This window comes from Pungitius pungitius, chromosome 18, assembly GCF_949316345.1.
Source record: "Pungitius pungitius chromosome 18, fPunPun2.1, whole genome shotgun sequence".
Classification (NCBI taxonomy): Eukaryota; Metazoa; Chordata; class Actinopteri; order Perciformes; family Gasterosteidae; genus Pungitius; species Pungitius pungitius.
Genome location: NC_084917.1, coordinates 3937768 through 3964622, shown reverse-complemented (window position 1 = coordinate 3964622; position 26855 = coordinate 3937768). Strand labels below are relative to the sequence as shown.

The 26855-nt window shown below is 47.9% G+C and overlaps 2 protein-coding genes across 4 annotated transcripts; one reads left to right on the top strand and one right to left on the bottom strand.

The window, feature by feature from the left end:
* The first annotated feature begins 24 nt into the window (after nt 1-24).
* On the top strand, nt 25-6759 carry prune2 (prune homolog 2 with BCH domain). Of its 3 annotated transcripts, none has more exons than XM_037484883.2 (12): nt 25-105; nt 413-607; nt 1633-1699; nt 1801-2001; nt 2121-2297; nt 2655-2757; nt 4067-4198; nt 4275-4361; nt 5131-5229; nt 5327-5365; nt 5711-5761; nt 5866-6759. In XM_037484883.2, exons 3-12 carry the CDS (start codon nt 1645-1647, stop codon nt 5894-5896), a joined length of 975 nt encoding a protein of 324 aa, XP_037340780.2. In that variant the 5' UTR covers nt 25-105; nt 413-607; nt 1633-1644; the 3' UTR covers nt 5897-6759. The 3 variants fall into 3 exon arrangements, with proteins under 3 accessions (XP_037340780.2, XP_037340781.2, XP_037340778.2); XM_037484881.2 differs by lacking the exon at nt 25-105 and adding an exon at nt 123-225; XM_037484884.2 differs by lacking the exon at nt 413-607 and having other exon boundaries at nt 57-105.
* A 137-nt stretch (nt 6760-6896) lies between these two features.
* pcsk5a (proprotein convertase subtilisin/kexin type 5a) lies at nt 6897-26134 on the bottom strand. The gene is made up of 37 exons (XM_037484885.2): nt 25996-26134; nt 24085-24189; nt 23511-23666; nt 23261-23404; nt 22890-22966; nt 22556-22644; nt 22282-22454; nt 21912-22124; nt 20601-20701; nt 20386-20489; nt 19919-20039; nt 19513-19701; nt 19050-19186; nt 18783-18908; nt 18497-18599; nt 18113-18303; nt 17884-17968; nt 17379-17482; nt 17113-17251; nt 16794-16909; nt 16386-16488; nt 15332-15468; nt 14868-15068; nt 14659-14727; nt 14477-14519; nt 14199-14341; nt 13079-13279; nt 12215-12298; nt 11869-12067; nt 10949-11163; nt 10482-10724; nt 9640-9870; nt 9383-9557; nt 8524-8741; nt 8280-8380; nt 7926-8142; nt 6897-7526 (listed from the first exon to the last, which is right to left on the bottom strand). The coding sequence occupies exons 1-37, from the start codon at nt 26125-26127 to the stop codon at nt 7081-7083; spliced, it is 5631 nt and encodes a 1876-aa protein (XP_037340782.2). The 5' UTR covers nt 26128-26134; the 3' UTR covers nt 6897-7080.
* Between the last annotated feature and the right edge of the window lie 721 nt (nt 26135-26855).

Here is a 26855-nt window from a genome sequence, read left to right as displayed (position 1 = left end):
GAACCATTGCACCACACACACTCAGCGGTGTGACGGGCCGGGCTTCCTGTTGGGACACAACAGTCAGTCAGCGAGGTTATTCACACCAAAGGAGAATCTCTTTAGGTACTGTTGTTTTTTTTTATTTGTCTTCTTTGCAGCCTGGTTTGGTTATTTAAGGGTTGAGCGGTAATGCAGAATACAAAGGACACACTTGAAGTTGCCTAACGGACATCAGCAAAGGGCGTGAGTATCATCAGCATGTGATGATTATTGCTTTTTTTCATTCAAGGCTAATTAAATATTGCAGCCGCAAAGTCCGTCTCATTAAACGCAGACCCACAGTAGTAATGACCCCCCCCCCCCCCCCCCCCCAAGTCCACGAGAAGAACCACATGAAAACACAACTCGGGTTTTTCCTCCCTTCGGTCAGACCGCGCGAGGAAGCCGCTGTGCAGGAAGCTGCCGCAGCAGGTGATTGCCCTTATTTGGTAACGGCCCAGATCACGTGACCACAAAATGGCGGAAGCTGCGAGCTGTGCGTGAGCCCGAGCATCTCCAAGACGAGCAAATAGGCGGAGAACCGGGAAGTACACCGATGCGCTGAGAGCCCGGAGCCCCGGCAGCGGTGAGTGAACGGCCTTTATTCCGCGACGACGGGGGAAGAAGAAGAAGAAGAAGCAGCAGCGATATGTGTTTATTTATTTTCTCTGACGGGCAGCAGACAGGAAGTGAGGGGGAGAGGAGAGGAGAGGGGGGAGGGGGGGCTGCTGCTGCTGCTGCTGCTGTCATCAGCACTGGGATCCCGTGCTGTGTCGATGTGGACTCTCAAGTAGCTCCGCATCCTCCCCGCAGAGGACCGAGGCTGATTTTGTGTGCTCGTGTGTCACCCGTGTGCGCGTGCATGATGCTGCACACTGTGTGTGTGTGTGTGCACGCACACTGTGCAGCGTCATGCATTATGTCATCTGCCCGAGGGTCAGCCGTCAGCATTTCATAGTGGCAGCTGTTCATACAGTCACATCCTCCTCGTTCCAGGCCGATGAGGAAGAGGGAGGTTTATTTTCCCCGTTTTTTTTTGGTAGATGCGAATGAGCACACGTGACTCGTGAATTTTGCATATCTGCACAATCCGCGCGGACCCGAGCGTGCAGTCATCCGATTCTTGAATCGGCCCTAGAAAAAGACTAGGAGGGGGGAGCGAGCATGTCATGATGTAACAACCCCCCCCCCCCCCCCCCCACACACACACACACACCTTTCTACTGTCGACCTACCTGTTACTGCCCATGGTAATCCTCCCACACGTGCACATACGATAAATATTGATGTGCATGTGTGGATCTCTTGGATTTGTTTCTTTTTTAAGAGTTTTGATTCATACAAAGCGGAACACTGTAGGGGCAAATACACCTTGGTGCTCTCTGGTGAGCATTTATGAGGGCGACTAGTATCTAAATGAAATATTACCCAATTGGTTATCTGTGATTAACACACACTAGATATATTTTGTAAAAGTAGTTTTGAGTGGTTGAGTTTTTTGCTTTTACTGAAGTGAAAGATGCAATAAAATAAGAAACAATGATTTAAAATTTCCCTGCATTGCACCATAGGGATACTTTTTGTTGTATAACTGTAATTACCTTCTCCTAGGTCCTTGTGGGGATGGACCCGTTATCAGAGAGTAAAATGAACTCTGAGGGGGGCGAAGGCCGACCAGGTATGAGCCCAGCAATGCTGCTGATTTAAAGCCATCAAAAAACAGATTTTTCCTGTAAGATCCAAATTTCATGCGTTGTTTCTTTTCTTTTCTTTGTGTAGTCCCTCCTACCTCGCTGCCCCTGCAGGGAGGTCCCAGCCAAAGAAAGAAGCTCTCCGCCCCCCGGATCAGCCTTTCCCTGGACCAGAGCGAGGACGACCTGGGGGAGACGCCCGATGACCTCGACATCAACGTCGATGACCTGGACACTCCGGATGAGGAGGATTACCTCGACTACACGGACCACGAGATGGACCTGGAAGGTGGGGTGTGTGGGGTGTGTGTGGGGGGAGGGGGGAGGGGTCGGGACACAAACGATATGACCACTGGAACTCACTTATGTTCTATGTCCTTATAACGCCGTATCGGCTTTCCCGTCCAGACCCCAATGCCACCAGCAGGAGCGGGCCGAGTGAGCCTCACTGCCCGATCCCCACGTACAGCGCTGAGGAGGAGCGCCAGGACGGGAAGCTGTGGAGGACGGTCGTCATCGGGGAGCAGGAGCACCGGATCAACATGAAGATCATCGAGCCCTACATGAGAGTGGTCTCCCACGGAGGTGACTATTCGGGAGGAGACGTAGTCCCCCGGCAGATGTGTGTCCCGCTGCATTTTTTGACTCGTTTCGGTGAACCGCTCCGTCATTGCAATGGAAGACCCTCCAGCTGAGGTGGCGCCACATCTGGAGATAAGTACGTTGGTGAAGGAAGGAAAGGAAGGAAGGAAAGGAAGTACCATTAAGTCTGAAAAGTAGCGAGAGGGAGACGAGACAGTCGGCCGGACGAAAGAGAGACCGAGGGGCAGATGAATTGAACAAAATGGCTGTAATCGAGTTGTGAAAACGGGCGCGTGGAGGCCGAGCTCAGAATCCGGTTAACCCCCCCCCCCCCCCCCCCTTTCTTGTGTTTTCATCCAGGCTACTATGGCAACGGAGTGAACGCCATCATCGTGTTTGCTGCCTGTTTCCTGCCGGACAGTGACCGAGAGGACTACCACGAAATAATGGAGAACCTCTTCCTGTGAGTTTCACACTTCAATCACACGCACACTTTGAACCTTCTTTTGCTTTTTTAATAGGTAATAAACTTTTTGTTTTTGTCTTTAAACGTTAGTTATTAGTCGTTGCACATCGTCCCTTGGCTCTTTAGCTTCAGTGTCTCGACAAATTCACTTAGTAAATGTTATTTGACTCCTGAGCCCTCCTCAAGGTCATTCATTGTCCCCGGAGGACAAAGCTCTTATTTTGGTGACCCTTTGAGGAAAAACGTCATTGTCTGTTTCTCCGAGGTGATTCCACCAACCAATTTGTTGCTTGTTATGTTAATTTTCCCTTTTTTTTTTTGCATGAAAAAGAAAAACGACCTCAACATGCATTCAAGCGACAAGGACTCACACAGCTCTTTCGATGACATTTAAATCTCAATAAATAGGATTTTGCACGGCGACGATCCTCCTTGGGGGGGAAAAAACCATTCAAACAAAGTGACCGCTCGGCTCCCGAGGCGCCGGCGAAGGTGCATTTCGCGCTCGCACCTCGGAGATCGGGATCCCGCGCACTGCTCCGAGAGAGATACCGAGTAAGCCGCCATGTCGGAGAGTTTTGGATGGAAATGAAAGGAGGCAAACCGTCGCGTCTGCACACTCTGAGGCCATATGGCGTGACGTCTGAATCCTTGTGAGCAGCAGTTCAGCCACAGCTGGGAGGCGGATGGCGGATGGCGGTTGGGAGGCGATCATCAATAGTCACGAAACGGAGAAAGATCGGTGTTGATTTCGGAGAAGGCCATTGGATCGGAAAGAAGAGTCCGAGGGCCGAAGTTCTCGGGGGGGGGGGGAATGGTGGAAGAACTGCGATGGCCGTTTTCAAAAAGATGACAAAGTTCCCCGCTGCCTGAGAGGAATGAGAGAACGTGGGGGGGGGGGGGGGGGTTGAGGAGAAGAATAAGAGATAAAAATAAGAGAAATTGGTTTGATTCAAAGTATTGGATTTCATGAAAGGTAGAAGTCTGATTGAGGTGCTGAGAGCGATGCAAGAGAATAAAAAAAAAAAAGAATTTCAAAGGAAAAACGGCTCATGCATGAAGCAACATTTGTAGCGATTTCCTTTAGCTTACATCACACGTTTCCTGGTAGTTCTCTAAACACAGAAAAACACGGTTTCCTGTTTCCTCAAAAATGTCGGCAACGCGTGTCACGAAGCGGGTTTCGCCATCCAGAAACGGCTTCTCGCAAAGGCTTCGATGCGACGGGTCAGACGCCCTCGAGTTGTCGCAGCACTCCTTTCCACCCACGGCAAGTCAACCTGTCGCCATGTGTGTTTGCCTCCAGCTTCGTGATCAGTACGCTGGAGCTGATGGTGGCGGAGGACTACATGATCGTCTACCTGAATGGAGCCACGCCCCACAGAAGAATGCCAGGCCTCGGCTGGCTGAAGAAATGCTATCAGATGATTGACAGAAGGTCGACGGGGCGCCGCAGCACGTCTTTCCGCTGCCTGAACCACAAACCCGTCTGACGTGCCTTGTTGTGTCTTCAGGCTCAGGAAGAACTTGAAATCCTTCATCATTCTGCATCCGTCGTGGTTCATCAGGACCATTCTGGCCGTCACCAAGCCCTTCATCAGGTAAAAAAAAAAAAAAAAATGAAAAGAAGCATCTCATTTTTATTACGAGGGGCTGTGGTGATAGTCTGGGATTTAGTGACAGTTTGATGGTCGATATCAGACAGCATGTCGATTACCCTAAAGGCAAATACTTTAAAATGTCTTTCATTAAATAGTTATTTATCGACCTGGAACTCTTAAACTCTATAACTCAGCAGAAATGGTTGATAATAATTAGTAATTGTTAGACTGACGACATTCTGCTAAGAATTAGCTCCCTGTCCCTTTCATCTGGGACCATTTACCCCGTCCAACCACTACAGGATCACTTTTACCTCCGCTCTGTCTCTTGGCCGCACGATGTTACGTTGGCCCGCGGTAACTTTTTATCTCTGCAATAATTAGCTAATCTATTTTTGGAAATCTCTGGACTGGAACTGATAAATGGCCAAGTTAAACTAAGGACACACATACACACACACACACTCACACACACTGAGGCAAAGCAACATCACAAAGAGACATGGAGGACTTCAACTTAAGCATGAGATGTTTCTCCAGAGCCTTTTGTAAAACACAGGAAAGAGAAGATAGTTGGACCTTCTAAAGACGTACAATACTGGAACTTTTTGACTTTTTCAATGAAATTCCAGTTTTGGCCCGGTGCATTAGTGTTAAACTACTCACTTTAGAAAGGACAAACTGATTAGGTTCCTCTGATGCTGAGCTGGTTACTTTCAATGGCGTTGCCCTTTTGTTGTGTGTGTGTGTGTGTGTGTGTGTGTCACAGCACCAAGTTCAGCAGCAAGATTAAGTACGTGAACAGTTTGGATGAACTGCATGAATCCATCCCCATGGACAGCATCCAGATCCCAGAGTGCATCATTAGGTGAGGCCCCCCCCGACCCCTAAATACGCTGCGCCAACCTCAGCCGTCCTATTAAACGACTTCATATTCATCCGGTCATCTGAACTCTCATCTCCAGGCTCGATAAGGAACTGAAGGAAGCTGCGGATAACTCAAAGTAAGCATTTACTCATTGGACCCGGCCTCAGGGCTCATTTATCAGATCACGGGGACTCTGCTGCTGCATGTGGAACAATTGGATTTGTCTATGGATGCAATTACAGGAAGGATGCAGGAGGGGGGAGGGGGGCGGGGGGGGGGGGGGGGTTGTTAAAGACATCTCATTTATCTTTACAGTAAAATGAGCCCGTCCTTCCTGCCGAGTCATCCGTTACACTGATAATAAATCCTGGGATGACTCTGTGGAGTTTCCACACTGTTGTGTCTGATTAATTGCGCACTGTATAATAAGTTGTACATCCGCGACTGCTCCAACAAACCTCTTTTTATTCCCTCGTTCCAGGAGGAATAGTTTTTTGCTGGGACTCGATCCGACAGCAGCCGGCGGAGCGGAGTGAGTCCTCTTTAAGACGTTTAAGCGCCTTTGCGAAATTGTGCGCATTTTTCTTACCTGCTTGTCTTTAACGTGGCCTTTTCCCTCCCTCGTCTCCCCAACAGACCCCAAGCAGCCGGCGCCAGCGGCTCTTAAAACAAACGTCCTAAATGGACCGGTGGTCTCGATGTCCTGAAGTCACTGTTGTATTGTGCGAGTGAAGCTGGAAAGGCTTGTGCAGCTGCTGTGTGTGTGTGTGTGTGTGTGTGTGTGTGTGTGTGTGTGTGTGTGTGTGTCAGTGTTTGTTCATTAGACCCTGGAGTTTGATGTGGAACTCGCAGTAGCTGGATCTCATTCTTAATGGCGGCTGTAGCATCTATTTCACCTTAACATTAGCACTCCAGAGAGCTGTTTTGTTGTGCGTGATGCTCGGCCGCACGAAACGCAATTACACATCAGACGTACGCAGCACAAATCAATGCGTCGCGTTGTGTGCACGAGAAGCAGTGAAGCAATAATATCGCCCTTTACTGGTCACACACACACCCTCGGTACTTCAGATAAAACAGTCGACTTGTGAGTCAGCGGAAGAAAAAAACCCCGTGCCATAAATTACCGGGTACTGCATTTAAAAAAAAATCCACTCCTTAATTCTTTTTAAGACCGGGGAGAAAAAAAAAAAAAAAAGCAATTTCAAGTTCATAAAGTCAATGGGAAACCTGGGAGGAAGAAGCCATCCGTGCCGAGTCAGAATCACTTTCTCAGACTCCGACTGGGAATCATCTCTTTAGCTCCTCTCGGACCATCGAGCCTCAGCAAATTAAAGACGGGGTTTCTGTAAAGCACAATATCTTCTGTGTCCACACGCATGCGTGTGTGTGTGTGTGTGTGTCCGTGCATGTTGCCTCGTAGATAACCGAATGTCCTCTTACCCGTGAGTCTTAAGTGGCGTTCGGAGGATGTGAAAAATAACTTATGGATCACTGTCAAGTAATTCAAATAAATTAAGTGAAATTAAACATTTTCAGATGTGTTTTGTCCATAATAGATCTAGAAGTTTTTATTTGAACACATTTTCCAATTGAAATGCATGACTGCAAACCTGTGAGATTATAGAAAAGCACATTATTAGTCCAATTTATAAGACTAATTCAACACCGCAACAACTAAAGATGATTAATTAAACTGTCCATGACACATTTTGTTCTATGAAGGAATTCGTCATAGATTCCAAAAGTCCATAAGAATGCTAAATGATACGTTTTGTGAATAAATAGCAGCTCAGTATGAGAAGCTTCATGTGTCTCCTTTGGTTGAGTGAAGGATGGAGAGACGTTTCTTCAGCGGAAGGCGTAGCTCTCGTCGTCGTACTCCAGCTCGTCCTCGTCGCCCAGCTGTCCGTAGCGGAACTTCCTGTACACGGTGCCGTCCTGGCCCATGTAAACGATGTCCTCGTCGTCGTCGTCCTCGTCCTCCTCCTCATCGTCGTCATGACCTTTGCCCCCTGAGCGACGCTCGGCCACGTCGACCAACTGGGCCTCCTGGAGGCGACCTCCGGCAGAGGCGCCGAAGCCGCGGCCGCCGGAGCCCAGCTTCTCGTAGCCGCGGGGGGTGATGTCGGGGGGCGCTCTCCTTGAGCGGGAGTGCCTGACGATGAAGACGACGGCCACCAGGCCCAGCACCAGCAGCACGCAGGCGACGATGAAGATCGCCGGATTGCCCCTGGCCTCCTCGTCCTCCTCCTCCTCATTTCGGAAGGCCAAGTTGGTGCTCAGGACGCACACTCCTAGGAGACAAGTGGATGTGTGTCCACAAGCAGCTTTAAATCCTCTTTTCATGCTTTCAGCTCGGTTCTAATTTAGTTTGAATAAAGTTATATATCATCACGGCCGTTAGGTTTCAAGGCTAATGAAACAATGTTTAAAGAGACAATATTAAGTATTCTTAAAAAGTTGAAATCCTAGAAAGTTGATCTGATTCTTTAAAAGAGCATTTTGATTGGTGCACATGAATGGGTTGACATTTTCATGCTTCAGCACTCCAACAGTCAAAAGTATATTGTGTAAAATCATTAATGCAAAATATATTAAATATGTTAGTGGCATATTAAAAAGTCACAGATAAAGCATTTTGTATTGCTTAGTCAATCGCCATCTCCAACCAGCACGACCGTCCTACAGCCTACCTCGAGTCTCGGTGCAGTTACAACAGTCCTGCTGCTCTGGTTTGGCCTCCTCCCCCTCTTCCTCCTCCTCCTCCTCTTCTTCATGGCGGCAACAAAGCAGACAGCGCCCTCCAGCCTCCAAGATGGCCTGAGCGGAGCACGCGGTGCAGTTGGCCGGACCCGGGCCGCGACACTCCATGCACGATCCGTCGCAGTCTTCACAGGCGTGGTGGGAATTCTGACGAGGGGCGAGAGAAAAGGACTTCTACTGAAAACACTTCACAGCCGCAGCGTGCGTTTGCTGGTGCAGTAATACGTCTGCCTGATTGGCTGAGGTGAGGGCAGAGCAAATGAAAAGTTGAAGAGTGCGGTCACCTTCGTCACAGGATACAGGCCCTTGTCGCACAGGGACTCGCACAGGCCACCTGAGAGCCGGTACCCGGGGAAGCACGAGTCACAGGTCCGGGCATCACTTCCTGCGGATTCACGACAAGTTAAAGAGAGCAAAACCTGCGGATATTCTGTGTTCACCTCATTGTCAACCCGAGCCAAAGCTCGATGGAACCACGTTTGGTCCCATTTATCCCCTGAGGTCCGTCGACTGGCCGGACGCTCCTACCCGAGCACGCTCTGCAGCTGGCGTGGCAGGCGTCGCAGGTCCCGTGCGCGGCGTCGTGGTAGTAACCCCGGGGGCACGAGGGGAGGCAGCGGCCCTCCCGCCGCATGTAGACGAGTCCCGGGGCGCAGCTCAGGCAGCCGTCCTCCTCGGGCCCGGTGCACTCGCTGCAGCTCGGGTCGCACCTCTCGCACAGCCCCGAGCCCGTGTTTCCATAGCGACTATCGGGCGGAGGGTGTGAGAGAGAGAGAGAGAGAGAGTAATGAGAGATTAGATTCAATTAAAAGGAGATGACACTGGAGTATCGTTGGTCCTCAAAAGGAAATTCCTTTCGACAGATACTCCGTCACGTGCGGCTTTACGCGAGTGGGGGTACGCCGGAGGTGATGGAAAGCGAGGCACCGCGAGGGGAGGAATGCAGCCGCGACAAAGCCTTCCAACGCATTGCTGAGGAGCGGGAGACTCGGGTCCTGCATTAATCCAAAGTCACATTTTTTGTTTTTGCTACGTGCCGCTTTGCTCTCGCAAAAGGTCTGAAGGTATTTAGAGAGGCACGGGAAAAAACAGCTGGCGTATCAATTTTGTGTTTCCTCCGGAGTGTGTAACCGCACCTCAATTTACTGCCACATTAATTTAACTCTCTCCATCACGGCGCCCCAAATAAAATAACGTCTAATTGGCCTTTTACAGGCCACATGAAGCCCTATTTTAAATCTCGAGATGAACGAGCATCCATCCCCAAACTGCCCAGCTGACTGAAACCAAGCAACGGTTATTTGTCGGTTATTTGTCCCCGATGACATCAGAAATGACGACGCCGCGTGACGGATGGACGGCCCGGAAGGCGAGCGGGTCAGACTACCTGTGCTGGCAGGTCTCCACACACTCCTTGGCCTCCCGAAACAAGTGGATCTTACAGGCCAGACACTCGTGGCCGTGCTTCCCGACGCAGGACTGACAGGACGGATGGCAGGGCTCGCAGGTCTGCCCCGACTCGTCGTAGAAGCCCTCGGGGCACTCGGCCACGCAGGTGCCATCTGCAGCCACAAACACAGGTAGTCAGAAGGCTTTCGACAAACAAACACACCCCCCCCCCCACAAAGGCCACGGTGGACCCACTGAGCAGGAGATGTCTCTGGTTGCAGCTCAGGCAGTGAGTCTTGCCGGGGCCTGAACACCGGTGGCAATATTTGTGGCAGCGGTGGCATCCCCCGCCCTGGTCGGCGTACTGGTCAGGTGGGCAGTTGTCGGATGAAGGCACGCAATGGCCTCGTGCCTCCAGCCTCCGGCCCTCTCTGCAGCCCGTACAGGAGTCGGCGTGGGAGCAGGTGAGGCACGACGCAGCGCAGTCTGTGGGTAACAATACACAGTGAAGCCCGCGATTTCTTACCAAATGTATCTTTATTTACTATTAAAAACCAATAAAAGGGTTTTTCCACCTGTTGGGTTCTCAAAGTGTGATCTTCAGCTTTTACTTCAGATGAAAATAACCATTTAAAGTCCCTCTCTGTCGGTTGTGCGGTGCAGCAATGCCCTTCCTTCTCCTTTTGGAGGTCTTACTGCTGGCAGCTACCTTAACAAGCAACACGAGTGGGCGTCGCCTACAACACTTTCCTTCGGAGAAACACACCATCCGCCGTGTTTTTGAAGAACAAAAACCAGAGTGCTTCCTTCTCAGGGGACCGTCTTCAGCTCCGCTTTTCTGTTTTCAAAGTTTGACAGCTGCCTGTTAACCGTCTCAAAACAGCGTCGCTATTTCAGGCTCAGCTTATGCCGGCAAACACACTCTATACTATGACTGAGGATTGAGGATTGCACGAAGGACGCTCTGTTTTAGGAGAATCTCTCATTTTGTCCTTCCCCAAAAAGTGCGAATGAACAATAAAATTAAACAAAATAACCGACTTTGACCGCTGCGTTTTCCTCCAATCAGCTTCATCCTAGAAGCCGGCTGATTGTACCTTTACATTCTCCCGTGGTAGCGTCCCTATACGCGTGGGAGGGGCAGGCTGCCAGGCATTCCCCGTCGTGCAGCGCGGCCTCGGGGTCCACGCAGGCGTCGCAGTCGTTGGCGGCGGGTCCGTCGCACAGGGCGCATTCCGGGTGGCAACGCAGGCACCCCCTCTGCTCCTCGTCCCCGAAGAACCGCTCGGGACAGTCCGGCACGCACAGTCCCTCGTGGAGGAAGTGAAACTCTTCACAGCCTGCGGGGAGAAACGGCTTGTTAAGCGCCGCGTGGGACGAAATTGTGAAACTAGTCTAAGCACCCACAAGAAAAATATGCAAAATATGATCCTCGGTTGACCTCGGATATCTTTGCCTATCTTATTGCCCATTTGCACCAAACGAGGCTGAGGCTGATGGGAATGCTTTGGTGTTAATAGTTAATAGCGACCGTAATGTGCTGGTTTCCCTCGTGTTTCAGTACCTGTGCACTGCCCACGAGGGCCGCACTCCCGGCAGGCCGAGGGGCAGCGCTGGCACTCCCCGTCGAGCAGAGTGTGCGCCCGGGGACACTCCTCCACGCACTGGTGCTTGTGTAAGAGGAGAGGCTCTTCACAGCTGAGACAGTGGGTGGCGTTCTTCCCACAGGAGGCGCAGCCAGCCGCGCAGCTGCGACACACCTGGCCCGCGGGGTAACCCCTGTGAGGCGGCGAACGCACACTTCAGCAGGCAAACTAAAAACGGACACAAGACCCTTCACTGGGCGTATTGTTAATGCATACTTTGGATTTGAGTCATTGTGCATAACAGCTAAAGAAGGATGGACAAAAAGATGTAGGTATCACCCTACAGATGCATTCACTTAAAACTACCTATATATTTGTACTATATAAAAAATATGCCATGAATACGGTTTTATTTTTGCTGATTGGGTAGTAACAAAGAGGACATTTTACTCTTAAACTAATAATCCATTCAGGCAATCATGTAGGACTTGAGCATTTTTAAAACAAAGATGTGCTTGGGAGCTGCCAGTAGCTAAATAAAAACACCGCCCTCATTGCCAAAAAGTTAAAATAGTAATCTCAGTCATAATGGATGCTTCAAGGACCTCTTCAGCAAGGGCAAGATATGACTTTAAACTCAAGGATGGCACAGTTTAATGGCACATAAACATCTAGTGGGGCATGTCAGAATTATGGCCGGCAAATACGTCTCCTGCCTTCTTTTATTTTTGACATCAATCATGTGATTTCAACAGGATTTTGCCTGCAATTTTGCCTCAATCCCTTCAGTAATTTCCCAAGGACCATAACCAATGTCTAGATAAAGCTGGAGCATAACAAGGGTCCTCACATGTAACAAGCAACAATAGATGCGGTATAGATAGGATTGACCCCTGACCTGACACACTGCTGGACACAGTGTCCCGCCTGCAGGAACAACTGAGCCTTGCGAGTGCTCTGGCAGCGGGTGCAGTGCTGGGCGTCGGCGCACTGCAGACAGCCTCGAGGGCAGGCCTCGCACGCACCGCTCAGCCGACCGGCAAAGGAGCCGCCGGGACACTTCAACGCACACGTTAGCTGCGCGGTAAGAAAGAACCCTGCAGGAGGAGAACGAACACACGTCGACAACCCGGCGCTGCAAAGTGGACCCATATGCTGCGGTGGCGGCGTGGAAATCTGGACTCTGCCGCCTCAGATGTGAAAGCACACAAGCGGCCGTAATACACGAGAAGGTGCCGACGGACCTTTGGCACATTTTATGCACTGGTTCTCCTCCTCCCCCGAGCAGGACTCGCACGACGGGTGGCAGTTCTCACACTCGCCGTCATCTGAAGCGGAAACAAACAGGTAGGAATAGCGGCCCTGGCTAGCAGGCCGGGCCTGGACAATTAGATAGTAGCACACAATCCGGCAGCGTGACGCGGGAAATGGCTGCAGCTTTAGTTTGATGTCAAGGGTTGGATGAGAAGATTGATGACGTTCCCATATTTGGAGGCTATAGGGCAGGTGATTAGCTAGCATTGAAATGTAAGCAATCATCTAGATTGTGCTTAAGACATTAAATCATTTTTGTTCAATCCGTGCTGTTTATGTTCATTTATATAGCAGCGTTCTAACCAGACATAAAAAAAAGTATTGCAGAATATTAAAGATGACAGACACGATAGTAATATTCATCCTTACATCCTCATGTAACCCTTTCTAAAAACAGCATTTGCTTATTCAAATTATGTGTGGAGCTCTAAGGATTAAAGTTAGAACTTTAGTTCTGTTTGTGGTCACTTTCATCCTTTGTAATGACCTATGTACTTTCCTCAGTTACTTAAGTTCCTATAATTAAGATGTCTTGCCTCGCACCAATTACCACATGTTGTTTAAAGGTCTGCACTACTGATTCTTGGGGGGGGAACTAAGTGTTCGGCATATACAGTCCACTATTTCAAAGTCCGTATCAGGCCGACGTTCAGCAGTTTCGAGTACTATGGGGTTCGGGGACACAGACCAATTACCCTCCAAGATTTATTTTCCGTCCCTGTGAAGGTACCCAAATCCCTGATTCATTAACCGCAGACAGTTGGATTAGTGAAATACGCAAGTGTTAGTCTTACCGCTGCGAAAGGTCTTAATGGGACAGACATCGAGGTCGGATACACACTCTCCGTCTTCCAGCACCTTCCCTTCCTCACACGACAGGCACTCGTCGCGCTCCGGGCCGCCACACGTCACACAGTCTGAATGGCACTCCTCGCAGTCATTGGTGTCATCGTCGCCATAGAAACCACCCGGACACGATGAAACACATCTCCCCTCTGGAAAAAACAACAACAACCTTTTCTCTTTTTTTCTTAATGAAAACACATAGCTTAGCTACCAGTGCTTGAACGGGTAATTTGACACATTTTGACACATGCAACGTTTAAAAGTATTATTTCAACTTGGGTGGGTAGTTTTGGTAGTTTACCTGGCTTTGACCATACTTAATTTAAAAACATTTGAAAGAGAGAAATAATTTTGTCAAATACGATGAAATGTCGGATACCAAATTGGCCGACAAAAAGTGTTAAAGGGACTAGATAAAATTAGCTCAACCTGCTGTGATATTTAAATGCCTCATCGGGCCAAAATAAACTTGCTAGCAAAAAGACTCCATGGAACTGTCAGTGGTGCTGAAGTGGCAGAAAGATTTGTCTCCATGTCCTCCCTCTTGGATACATGATATTATTTAAACTATTTGGGTTGTTTGGTTCTGGTACAGAATCCTTGTAGTTCAGGGGCCTTTATGCTTATTATGCTTATTGTTCACTTGTAATAATCTGTATTTTTAGTACAATTCACAACGTCCTCCTGGAGGAATTTACTTACGTTTGTGCAAATATGATGTGTTCTATTTGAGATTTTCTATAACGCTTTATGTTATAAATAAAAATATATATTTTTTTAGTCCACTACATTGATCTGACACCTATAATTACCATTTACTTTAGGAATTAAGGTTTTACATCAAAAACCCGTTTAAATAAAAAAAAGCCACACAGAATAAACTACCCAACATCTTTTACAATGACACTAAAACGCTACTTTCTTAATGCACCAGTGAACAATGATCAAACATAACACTCATATTCACAAGTGACATTTTCAATTCAGGACTGCGAAACGTCATTGATGTTTTAAGCATGAAAAACAATGCTGCCTGCCTCGCCGCGTTGACCGACTCGGTGGTTCTACCTGACAGGAAGAGGTCCGTCTCACACCAGTAGCACTCGTGCTCATCACAGCTCACGCAGTTGTCATCACACGCCACGCAGGTCATCTCTGTGTCGGCGCTGTACGCCTTGGCCGGGCAGTGCCTGTAGCAGCCGTCCTGAAAACTAACAGCAAAAAGCTGCGTCAGCACCTGCGGTTTACTGAACACGCCATTCCACTCCACTCTCACGGCAAAACAAGGCTCTTTGTGCAGAGAGGCTAGATCACGCATTGGCACACAGTGAGGCACACAGCCTTACTTGTAGAAGCCCTCAAGGCAGGAAAGGCAATGCTTGGGGTTATCTGTTGAAAACAGACAAAAAAAAACCCACCCCTCTCCTTTCAAACAGGAACGTAGCAGGAAAAACCCTTTGAACGTTGTTGGAAAGCTCGGCCTCCAGTGGACAAAATTTGACTACGGCAACTGAAGCTGGTGACTTACACAAGACACACTTCCTGCAGCCCTCCTCACAGGCCATGCAGTCGTCGTAATCTGGATCCTCCACCTCCCCTGAGATAATAAAAAGAGAAAGAAAACCGTGAAAAAGAAAGACATGGGGCGAGACGATGCTTTTCAAGGTCACCTTCGACACTGTAGCGGTGGCAGGTACAAGAAAACAAGCTCATAAATAACCCGGTGACCTTGTTTACCTTCTCCACACTGCAGCTCCGCACACACTCCGTCGGAGAGGTACGAGGAGGCGTCGCACTCCAGGCAGCGCGTGGCGCTCGCGCAGAGCCGGCAGCGCGGCGAGCAGGACTCGCAGCTCCTCTCCTCGGTGTGGTAGAAGGCCTCCGGACAGGCGTCCAGGCACAGGCCTTCGTGCAAGTAGCGCTGCACGCCGAACTTATCTGGAGGGCAGACAATGGCGGCGTGAAGATGTGTGAACTTTCTGGTCATGCATACTTTTGGGCTTCAATAGTTCCATTTGGATATTGGTGCAAAATTGATAAAATACATTCACTTTGCTCTTTTTGGCTTGTCAGAAAATGCATTGGGTAAATCTTGTCTTTTCAGTTATAGTTCATAAATCTGCTCTAACCAATATTTCTAATTAACTGAATCAATGCAGTTCCAATAATTCAGTCATTATATATTACGGCTCAGTCCTCACCGGTGTCACAGCTGGTACAGTTGGCCGGCCTTCCATCCACGCAGGTGGCACAGGTGTGGTCACACAGGTGGCACTGGCCACCCGATTGGTACTTGCCCTTTGCACACTCCGCCACGCAGAGGCCGGCATCCAGAGCCCTGCTCGGGAACAACAGCGACCAAACCCCTCTTATTTCTGCAGCGACACCTTCGCAAATCAACAGATTTGATGCGTGCGAACGAGAGGGAGTCATTCACACGCGACATACGGCAGATGAAGCTGACGCAGGGAGGAGAGGGAGGGTGAGGTTGAAAAAACGGGAACGGGATGAAGTGATTTTTAGATACTGATGTTGATTATTTCAAAATCGAATTTCTGATCAACGTGCTGGTGAGCAACATATCAGGAACACTAACGTAACAGCGACCAAACCCCTCTTATTTCTGCAGCGACACCTTCGCAAATCAACAGATTTGATGCGTGCGAACGAGAGGGAGTCATTCACACGCGACATACGGCAATTCCTGTCTTTGGTCATACGTTGTAACTTGGTCATGAATTGTTTAAAAAGCAACAGACAACAAATGACACATTTTAGGATTAATTCTTATTAGACACAATCAAAACATTTTACATTATCAAAATATATTGTTTATTCTATGAAAAGTCTAAAACTAATCTTGCCGAAGCCCAAAGTGTCATCTTCAAATGTCTTGTTAGTTTGAGCAAAAGTAACAAACATGAAGATATTCAGTTTACACTGATTTGAAAATATAGGTCAGCTCATAAGAAGCTACAAACAAAGCCGATTTGAAATTTGTCTTTTAATAATTTTGCTTGAAAGATTTAAAAAAAGAATCTCATAATAGTAATAATTTTTCTTTGAATTGAATGTTTCAGCTGTGCTTCATATTAAGGCTCTGACATATTAGTTATTTTGAAAAGAATACCGACACATCTCTGACATGTTATGTGTTGACTCTACATCGGGGCAATGCAATGACCAGTGGGACGACCAGTGGGACGAATATATTCCCACCATGACCTTTTATCGAAAGAGTCAAGACCAACTCACCGTGAAGGAGCACAGCTGATGCAGTCTTCTCCTCGCGGCCCCGTGCACTTCAGACACGTTGCATCACATGCGCGGCACTTTCCTTCAGCGTCCTGGTACTCTCCTGGGAGACGCAAGAGAACCATGCTGACGTAGGGAATGAATAATCATCCGAGGCTCAGATACCAAAAGGCCAAACTGCTCGCACTAAGCATTTCTACAAATCCGTGGCTGACTTATGGTTCATTCAGAATGTAAAGTACGATATTGTGTGTCCTGTTTTATACGCATACAAAGATAGAGTTCAAATATCCATCAGTCAGCCTTCATGTTCTTTTTCAGTAAAAAAGGAAATAATTGCTGCGGTTTCTTTAACTCGATGGCAGCAGTGAGCCAACACGTGGTGGAGGAAGTAGACGGTTGACTGACCGTCTGCGCACACCGTGTTAACGACACACGCTCCCTCCTGCAGGCCGTGACCGCTGGAACAGCTGCTGCAGTTCCCCCGGCTCGGCCCGACACAGGTGAGACAGCTGGCGTCACACCTGAGGAGGAAAGCGCCGAGACTGAACACGGGAGCACGCAAACATACACGCCGACCACGGGAAAAAAACCCAACAGGCACACACAGGAAAACAAAACTACGCCCATGCAGGCACACAACTAACAGGAGCACAGCGCACACACGGCCTGCCATCAGCAGATAAACAAACCACCCACACCTGCAGGCACACACCAGCGAGCTCACCTCCTACATGTCCTTCGCCCGTCAGCCGTCTCCGGGTTCGGCTCCTCGGCGTAGAAGCCGGCGCTGCAGGAGGACAAGCACTTCCACTCCTCCATCAAGAAGCCTCCCGCGCATCCGTCGCATGCCGCGGCACCTGCACCTGATGTCGCCCGACGCAGGGACAGCGGGTTGTCAGACGCACCGAGGAGTACCCCCCCCCCCCCGCGCGCCGCGTATTTCAATGACATCTCGCCGGGTTTTCGTGACCCTTGACCCGAGGCGCTCACCTGCACAGGTGGCGCAGGCCTTGTGACAGGGCTGGCATGTGGCGTCCTGCTCGTCGTGGTAGAATCCCGGCGTGCAGCTCCGCTGGCAGCGGTTCCCCTGCAGCCTGCGAAGCCGTCGGGAGCATGTGGCACCGCGACACACACACACACACACACACACACACACACTGTAGACTCAGTTTTCCAACCCACAGCACCACCAGCACTCGATGAACTGAGTCATTGAACATTCCGGATTCTTCGTACTGAACGGTGAATGGACGAGGGATGTTTTGTTTTCTTGTGTCGATACAGAAAATGCTAATCAAAAAATATTGTCCCGTGTTGAGCTGTGTGCGAACAGGGAAGGAAGACACTTTCTATTGTAATATAAAAAGGGAAACCTTGTAGCGTACACTAATTGCTATCAGGCTGCAGAGGGGAATCAGTATTCTCTGCAGCGGGAAGAGAAGGAGCAATGTTTTCCGAGCAGTTCATTCAACAGTCATCGGAGAGTTTGTTTCACCTTGTGCCTGGTTTGCATTCTGTGCAGATGCTGGAGGAGGTGCACCTCAAGCAGCTTTCATTGCACCTTCTGCACATATTTGCATCTGCGGGGAAATCAAACAATACACGTGGAAAACACATTGCAGCGATTAATCAATCTTACTTACACACCCCTCAACTGCAGTGACATCACATGACTATTCATTAGCAGGCTCATGTGCAGCTGAACAGCAGAGAGATATTCCAACCGTGGTCGAGGTAGAAGTTGTCCCCACAGGCGGCCGTGCAGCCACTGGTCCCCTCGGTGAGGTGGTGACCCGGCCGACAGGAGGTGCACTGGTCACTGCGACTGCCAGTGCAGCTCTCGCAGGAGGAAAAGCACCTCTTACATCGCCGGCGGTCGCCCCAGAATCCCCTCGGACACTCTGATACACACATCCTATTGGACGGACACCAAGGAAAGACCCACCGTAATGTCTCCGTTTAAAATTTGGATCAATATCAACTAAGAGACTGTTTATTATTTTGATTTTGCAATATGCAAGTTATCTGTTCAGCGGTATCACCAAATCCTGTACGCTGCAATCTGGCTTTTACCAACTGTTCTCCATGCTGTTCTCTAACATGCCAACCTTGTGCTGTTCTTGAACTTGAGAAAAAAGTGCAAACACGTGACACAGTGCTGCGGGCTGGGCCCCTCGCAACCATCGTCACTGCATTCTGGGTCGCAGGGTCCTGGAAGGGCAAATAGTCAGAGTCACTGCACCATCGTGGCTGCAGGAGAGAAGTTCATTCTCCTAGATGCTGACATGCTGCATGTGCACATTTACGTAAAAACAAAACACCAGGACGACCGAAAACGGCGTTTAGCTGCTGTCTTGAGCTTGAACAAAGGGGGCAGCTCGGTACATGACTCACCCCCGTACTCTCCGGTGAGGTCGCTGTCCGTGGGCATCTCAGCCGATCGGGCCGGTCGCTGGCGATTCCCGCGATACGGCCACTCCGCGGTGCCGTAAAACCGCAGGGACCACGCCTTTAACGTACCTGCGAAACACCCCTCGCACCCCCCCGGAGAAACAGGAAGTCAGCGAGACGAGTGGCTTCTCCCGGGAGGCCCGGCCTGCTTTTCTAACTTCAATGTACACTCCAAAATACTGCGATACTACAAAGCGGGAGATAGCGCACCCAGTTCAGTGCGGTCTCTCTTCTGAGAGGAAGTTGGCTGGATTTTCAAGGTCCATTCCCCTGTTGCCTGCTCCCCCCAGCAGTGAGTTGTCATGAATTCCCAATTCTGAAATCCCTCGGCAGAGTCGTCAAGAGGCCTGAATCAAAACATTCAATAAGCACAATAGTAGTTTCACTGCTGCTGCTAATTATACTACGGCAACAACTGGGGGTGCTGATGCATTACTACTACTACTACTACCACATCTATTCTAGTAATATAATGTAAGTACTGCTTCATTTGCTGTATGTTTGAAGTTGCTCAGGTGCCAAATTGAAGCGGTTATGTGCCGTGCTTTAAACAAGAATGTGGCTAATAGATTACTGTGTGTATAAGTATAGACACCATGGGTGGAGGCTTTAGGGAGAAGGGTGGTAATATTTTCCACATGTTCGGCCCCTGATTGAGCGTCGCTCTGGTCACCTGTTAGCCAGCAACTCCGACACCGTGCCCGAAGGTGACGCGAGAGTAATGGAGAGGTCGCCGCGGCGACTGTGAGCGATGGTGACACGGACGACTACATGCTCCACATACACAACGCTCTGTGAAGGCTCGCTGGAGCAGCCCGTGGCCTCAAGCGCAGACGTCAGCGGCGAGCCGGGATGAATGGTTCTGCCGTGAGACGCAGACAGGGAGTGGGGATGAAGACACACGGTGAGCGGCCGGAAATAAGAGCGGAAAACGAGAAGCACAGGAAGAGGAATTTAAAGAAGAATCAAAAGTACGAAAGCAGCCACGTGAGAGAAATGGCGTGAAAACCCGAGACAGAAAAAGACAAAGTGTGATGGAGGAAGGGGGAGGAGTCAAGGGAAGCCGTGCGGCGCGATACCTGCTCAGCTGGATGGAAGCCTCCTCCACACACTCGTGCTGTGTGGGGACCCGTCTCCAGCGCTCGGCCTCCTTCACCATGCTCTCAGCGTCCAGCAGGCCGAAGCCATACAGGTGGCTCACTGACACACACACACACACACACACACATTAGAAGGGGCGTAAAAGGCGCTGTAGCTTATGAAAAAAACATCACACACTCCCGGGACTTTGTAGGCGTTTATTACTGCTCTGCTCACAGTATCTCATTAGTTTGTATGCTCGCTGCTTGATTGTTTCCCAAAAAAAGAGCACAGAGAACATTTACCAAAATATGCTCATCAAGCTGAACTCATCTTTGCTCATCGTCTTTATTGTTAGTTTTGAGAAAATTCTAAAGAGATTAAGTGATTATTCATTTCTACAAACTGCTTGCAAGTAAAGAAAAAGTCTTAAATTAGATATTTAGTAGAACTCTAGTGGGAATACCTTCGTATCCAGCGCCATTAAAGCTCCAGTCAGGAGCAGGAAGATGATGAGATATTGATGTCCGGACTATAATGTGCTGCACGTCCCTCCAGGTTAGTAAAGGGCTGAGAAAAGGTCAAATGGAGAAAACACATCTCATCACCCGATCAAACCAATTAATGCTGCCTGCATGTACCAATTGTGTGTGTGTGTGTGTGTGTGAGGGAGCTGCTTACTTGGCTTCCAAAGTCAGAGCGATGATGCCTGCAGCCACGGAGGAGGAGAGTGACGCCTCCGGTCCGGCCCGGCTGCAGCTCTGCCGTGGACCCAAAGCCACCTGCTCGAGGGGGACACATCTTTTCAGCATTCTGTGTGACAGTTTGTACCCGTCGGTCCAACGAACCGTAATGAAGCCGACTTACATCTGGGATGAATAATAGGATTTGTACCATTAGATGGTCCACATTTGTCTAGCATTGGGCTGCACCGGAGGTCTTTTTTCCTATTAGGTGAATATGTGAAGTCAATGTGCGGGTGCTACTTATTCATTGACATTTCTTTCAAAAGCTTTGCTCCTTTGGTTAATCTAATCCGGTTCTTTTATTCCCTGGTAACAAATAAAATCTCTGCCAATCAACCATAAATAAGTAAGTGATTAATTATGTATTCCACAGGAGGGCATCTCTGCTAACGTCAAGAAGCCTGTCATGTGGCCGTAGTGTCTACGCTGACATGATGCGGAAGGCCTCTTGAGTCTTTGGCTTTCAGGATGTTTATCAAGCTTCTAACTGTATAATTAGACATGCTGCAACGGCTTTGAAATGCAGCCCCTGACAAGGTTTCCAGTGCAAATTAACACTCTGCCTCCTTTGAAATGAATAGGAAAATGTGTTAATATTTTTAATTATATTATAGGCACGTACTCCAGGGTCCAACGAGCTTAAAGTGGCTTTAAACTGGATTGTTTGTCCAACCATAGTTACAAATATCATCACATTTGTTGCTATTGTACATGTTACATAAATGCTCCTCCAGACTCCAAGCCTGTGGGAGGGGGGCTGCTAAGCCTTCAGGGTCTTGGAAGCAATAAAATAATTATCATAACATCAATTATTTCATAAGCGCTGTTTAGTTCTGCACAAAAAGAACGGGGAGTTGAAAGGATGCAGGCGTCATAATTCCAGCTGTTCTTGGATGGACGGACTTGATCCAAAACTTCCTCTCATTGTTCGTTCTCATTTTTCTAGTAAATAACACCCGTGACCCTCATCATTCAAGGTGCTGGTGGGCTAACAGCAATTTACCTCGTACCGTGTAACAGCTACAACAAAAGCAAGAATTCTTTTGAGGGAAAAGCTCCACTTGAACTAAACAAAATAAATCATTCATATTAAATATATATATATATATATATGGTATCTGTTGACTTTTTGGGGCTATTGTCGCAGGAGAAGAAAAAAAAAAAGGATACCACGACCCAAAAGTGATGCTATTTAACCCTATGGGCCCCGGATCGGCACAACACGTTACTCACAGCCCCCGCTCACCATTTCCTCCGTCTCCCCTCCCGCGTAAGCTGTCGCAAGAGTGGAGGAGCACCGCTGCAGGTGATTGGGCCGGTTTCCACCCGGACGGCTGCTGCTGCTGCTGATGGAGATGGTGTAGATGCTGCTGCCGTAGCCGTCACAGGAGCAGTGGTCCGCTCCTTGCCCCCCGCACCCTGACGCCCAGACAAAGACGGAGCCCCTCCCGCGCCGGCCCTGAGATGAATTTGGGACGCAGACGGAGGGCTTTCATTTGTTAATGATGTTTACACGTTGATAAAAGGAGAATCTTAAGTAGTAAATACACAGCCCCGGGTAGGACGCACAAACATAAACCAACAAGCCTTTTTCGTGAACAAACTGTTTCTCTCACTGTTTTGATGCCATTCTGTAAAGCAAGACGAGCCAGAGGCCCGGGTCCCTCCAAAGTGGCTCCGTCGTCTTCTGGGCCCCAGCTCGCTAAGTAGATATCGATATGCTGTGGTCGGAAGCTCAGTGACTGGGCCTCCACAATGTCTGTCACATCGCCATCCAGCATACGGATGCCTACAGGTGAGAGTAAATGTATGAATCTATAATATGCATTAAAACTTTAACCTCCAACAGCCCTTGCCTAGTTCCAGGCGCACGCCATCGCTGGGGCTCACCACCAATCCGCGCGCGGAAAGCGACTCCAACCGCGCAACGAGAGTTATTTGCAGCCGCGGCAACCGCCCCTGCACACTGTGTCCCATGGCTTCAGAGAAAGGAGGAGAACATCAGAACACGAGGGTAAATGCATATGCATGAGGAGAAGATGAGCTATTTCCGTGACATCAAAACAGTGAGAAGACAGAATCCGGAGTTGGGGATTTGCATATCCATATGTGCATGTAATTACTGAAACGTGGAAAAGGAAAGCGTGCATTAATTAAAGTTAGAATTGTGATGAGGAAAGAAAAAACAGTTGCAAAGAGATATCTAGGAATAAGAAGTACTCACTAGTTGGAAGCGTTGTTGGAATCATTCGGAGAAGGATCTTTGTCTCGTCCGTTCACATCGTAACTGGCCCGAGGATCCTGAATCGGATGGATAGTAAGTAGCAGCACATCATGAGACGCCGCTGGCTATCTGTCTCCGTTTCATCAGACAAATCACAAAGAGCATTATTCACCAGTCGACTCCACATTTAAGTGGATCAGACGTTTAATGTCCATTCCAATACTGTTGGCCGGCCTTTCCGAACCTTTGGCCCAAAAGCTCTGGCTGCAAAATCTGTCTCCGCTCTGCACTCTTACACTAAGAGCTCTGCCAAATAGCTTATGATTAATGTCCCCATCCTCGAGAAAAGTGTCCCATCCCAGGGCACTTACATAATTTGGCTTCAGATCTGGATGCTCTCTCTCGATGCCATCATCTAGGACAGACACCACCACACCCTTCCCAGTGTACCCTCTCCTCCAGGCCCCCGCGATGTTCATGCACGACTGGGAGCCTTTGGATTCATGACCGCAGTGCTGTGGGAGCAAATAGGGAGGTGTTCAATTCTAGCCCCTGGGGAGTAAAGAGTAAAGCGGGGAATGTTATAGGCTTTGCAGGGTTTGCAAAAAAAACGACACTCACATTGTACCAAAGGCTGTCCCAAAAGGAATTGTTGTAGGGCGCCGTGCGAGGATGAGCAGTGCGGCGGCGTTTTGTCTCGTCCTCAGAGTAGATGTGACCGGCTGTGGAGTTCCTTTTTACTCTTCTGCGGACCACTTGCTGTTGGAGCCATTCCACCTTAGAGGGAACACATGCAGGATTGGTACAGATATGAACATATAAAGCTGCAGGGCTTAAGTTGTACCAATTTGGTTCAGACAAGAACATCTCAGACTAAACTAGTAGACGGATGGCCACAAAACCTCTGGATGATTTGCAATTGCTTGACCAAATAGCTGCAATCAACCAAATTCTAATCATTTACAGTTTCTCATTAGTGGTAGAAACATTGGCAAAAGCTACAAAAACCAGACATAGTTTAAAACAAAACCACACTTTAAACGCGTGATACTGGGCATTTTATCGTGAGCTGTGGTGCTTGTGTTGGGGGGGGGGGGGGGGGGGTGAGGGTGTGTGCTTGTGTGTTTGAAAGGGGCAAGGGCACACGCCTCTGATTAATAATCCAGCAGAGTCTCCTCGCATCCCGTTACTATACCTTGGTCTCCTTGGCGATGCTGAAAACCACCTCTTTATTGGACACGGTGGACCTCTTCGCCGTCCCGTGGTGACGAAAACTGTAATAACCCTTCAGGTCTCCAATCTAGTGAAACAGACATCAAATCCTGTAGATTAATTTGTTTTCAGGTGTGGGCTTGTTTTTTGTCCTGCTTTGTCACTGTAATAAACCGCTGTTAAATTATGAAGCTGCTTCATTAAGGCAGAAACATTACACCTGTGATAGTTTTTTTCCAGGCAACTGCAACCTGAGCCACAAGACTCCAGCCACACGGCTGCCATTAGGTGTGTGTGTGTGTGTGTCCATGATGCAATGACGTAAACTGACTTTTCTCAAATGTAAGAAAAATAGAGCTGTAGGTAATTTATCTTGTGGTGGTGGTGTCATGGGTTGCATATTTTCTGTGACTGACTAGAATAAACAATGATCTTAATTTATTCCCCAATGGTTTTGTTTGTGAAATTAGCTTTTGACTTTTGACCTCAGCAATATAAAAGGTAACCATCATCAAAGGGTCTCATGCATCCCATAATGAAGCATGGACCCAACACCTACAACTTTCATTACAGCACTGCTCCCAAAGGGAGGGCATGTGTAGAATGTAATGGAACTGTACCTCACTTTTATTTATTTGCTTTATTATTTATTGATTACGTTGTATTTGGTCATTCTGTGGATGCATCGACTAACTGGTTCCATTTCTTTTTCAAAGAAAGTTCTTACAACACCTTAATTGGAATGGCATCAAAGAGCTGGATTTTTCGTTATTTGGGCTTCAACTGTTTGGATGATTAATATTACTGAATATGGTCAGAAGGGTTAAAATAATCAAGTGAAAAAGGCAAGGAAGCACAAGATGTTTTTTGTTTTTTTTGCCCGCTTGGTATTTTGTCTCAAACCCCGAAAAAACTCTCAGCAGGCTTGAATATAAATGGGCAGTGGCTGATTTCTGACATAAAAAGTTCCAAACGAGTCCTGGTAAAAACTTTTGTTCCCCACACTACGGCTAATATTGTAAATTGCTTCTGCAGTAGCTTAATGGCAGTTTAGCACTACCCCTACCAGCTAAGCTTATTACCTTCTTATTCATTTTGAGACATAATAATTTGAGGCAGCTCCAAAAATTACTTTTGACTGTCATAAATGATCAGGATTTACTTACATCTTGTGCCGAAATTAATTAAACATTACTTTAGCTTCTGCAGAGCAGATGGCAGGCAGTGAATTGCTTTACAAAATTCAAACGCATCTATTGAGTATCCTTTATTGCTGTTTCCATAAATTATCTTAATAAGTTAGAAGACACCTTTTAAAGCCAACAGCCACCTCACACACAGTATTTTATATATTTTATCCAATAAAACACACACACAGAAATGAAAGAGTAATGAATAGCTGGTGCTCCTGTTAATACAGCTTCCAGTGTGCATCAGGTTTTCAAACCACAGTGTTTAAATTTGTCCTATCTGGACAATATATGATGTGTATAATATGCACTTCCTATTAGCAGAATAGGAAACACATGTTTTTTAAATTTGAATACAATTAGAAGACAAAATATATTTTTCAAACATTTAATGTCTCTATTGTGCTTAACTCTATTGTACTTTATCTACTTCTACTACCAGCCACTACTAGTAACATATTGACTTCTTTGAATAAATCTACATAATAGGACCGTGCTGAGTTATTTAGTTATTGTACTAAATATCTTGGACATTGTTTAGCAACAACCAGCATACAGAGTAGATTTGCTTTGCATCATTAGTTTTGCTGATACTTAGGAGGCCTGAAGCGTTTTGAGGCCTAGGAACGAAGAAACCACAAACAACAGCAAACGCTCAGTGTGTCCTTTGTCGCGCGCTTGTCACCATGTCGGATGACACTCACCTGACCCATGTTAGTAAATCCATATTTCTCTGCAATCTCGTGGATGGAGTCGCGGCCCCCTGTTATTCTCATCGCCCAGTCGTTGGTGTAAATCGCTGCACGACAAAACTGGAGCAGAATTCCCATCCCCATCACCAAAAGAAACACCATCGCAACCTGAATGCCGAGTATCCCTCTAATTGGACTGAGTGCACAGATCTGCTGGTCTTGTCGGCGAAAAAAATTAAAGGCCAACTAGTTTTCACCGGACGTTTAGGCGGCTCTCCTTAACCGGGAACTAGCAGGTATCAAATGACTGCTTCAACATGGGGGCCGGGGATCAGCTGCAGAAGGCTGTGTGTGAGGATCACACTGCTGCTGCAGCCCACAGTGTCCTTATGTTGCAGGGTTGTAGTTTGAATTACACTAGCTGTTGCTTCATTAATTGTCCTTGTTGCCTTCTCTAAAGACACGTGCTAACATGAGTAAGAAGTGCCCCGGAGACATAAAATGTTAACTGGCTGACAAGTACTGCAAATCACATTACATTATATTACATTGCAGGAATTTTATTATACGAAAGCCCAAAATGTGACTCTATATATAGGACAGTTACACTTCTAGATTTTCCTATTCCGTTTTGTTTGTACTCTTAAGTCATTCGTAATGCCCTACATAAATTCGACCAAAAGTAATCTTAAATACAAACTCTAATATTTATGTATCTTCATTAGAATCACAAATGGAAAGCAACTAAATACATTAACTCACTTCAACTACTGCAGCCACAGTTTTGAAGTATTTGAACATTTTCCATTTCATGGTACGTTAATACGTAAATGTACTTCACCACACATCAGAGGAAATAACCTTTTTTCCTT

Coding starts and splice junctions, on each gene's coding strand:
- prune2 (XM_037484883.2), top strand. CDS start 1,645: ATGGACCCGTTATCAGAGAGTAAAATGAACTCTGAGGGGGGCGAAGGC. Junction 4,199..4,274: donor TATCAGATGATTGACAGAAG/GTCGACGGGGCG, acceptor TTGTGTCTTCAG/GCTCAGGAAGAACTTGAAAT. Junction 5,762..5,865: donor ACAGCAGCCGGCGGAGCGGA/GTGAGTCCTCTT, acceptor TCTCCCCAACAG/ACCCCAAGCAGCCGGCGCCA.
- pcsk5a (XM_037484885.2), bottom strand. CDS start 26,127: ATGGGGATGGGAATTCTGCTCCAGTTTTGTCGTGCAGCGATTTACACC. Junction 19,187..19,512: donor TCGGAGTTGCTGGCTAACAG/GTGACCAGAGCG, acceptor GTTTTGATTCAG/GCCTCTTGACGACTCTGCCG. Junction 17,483..17,883: donor GAATGCAAACCAGGCACAAG/GTGAAACAAACT, acceptor ACGGCTTCGCAG/GCTGCAGGGGAACCGCTGCC.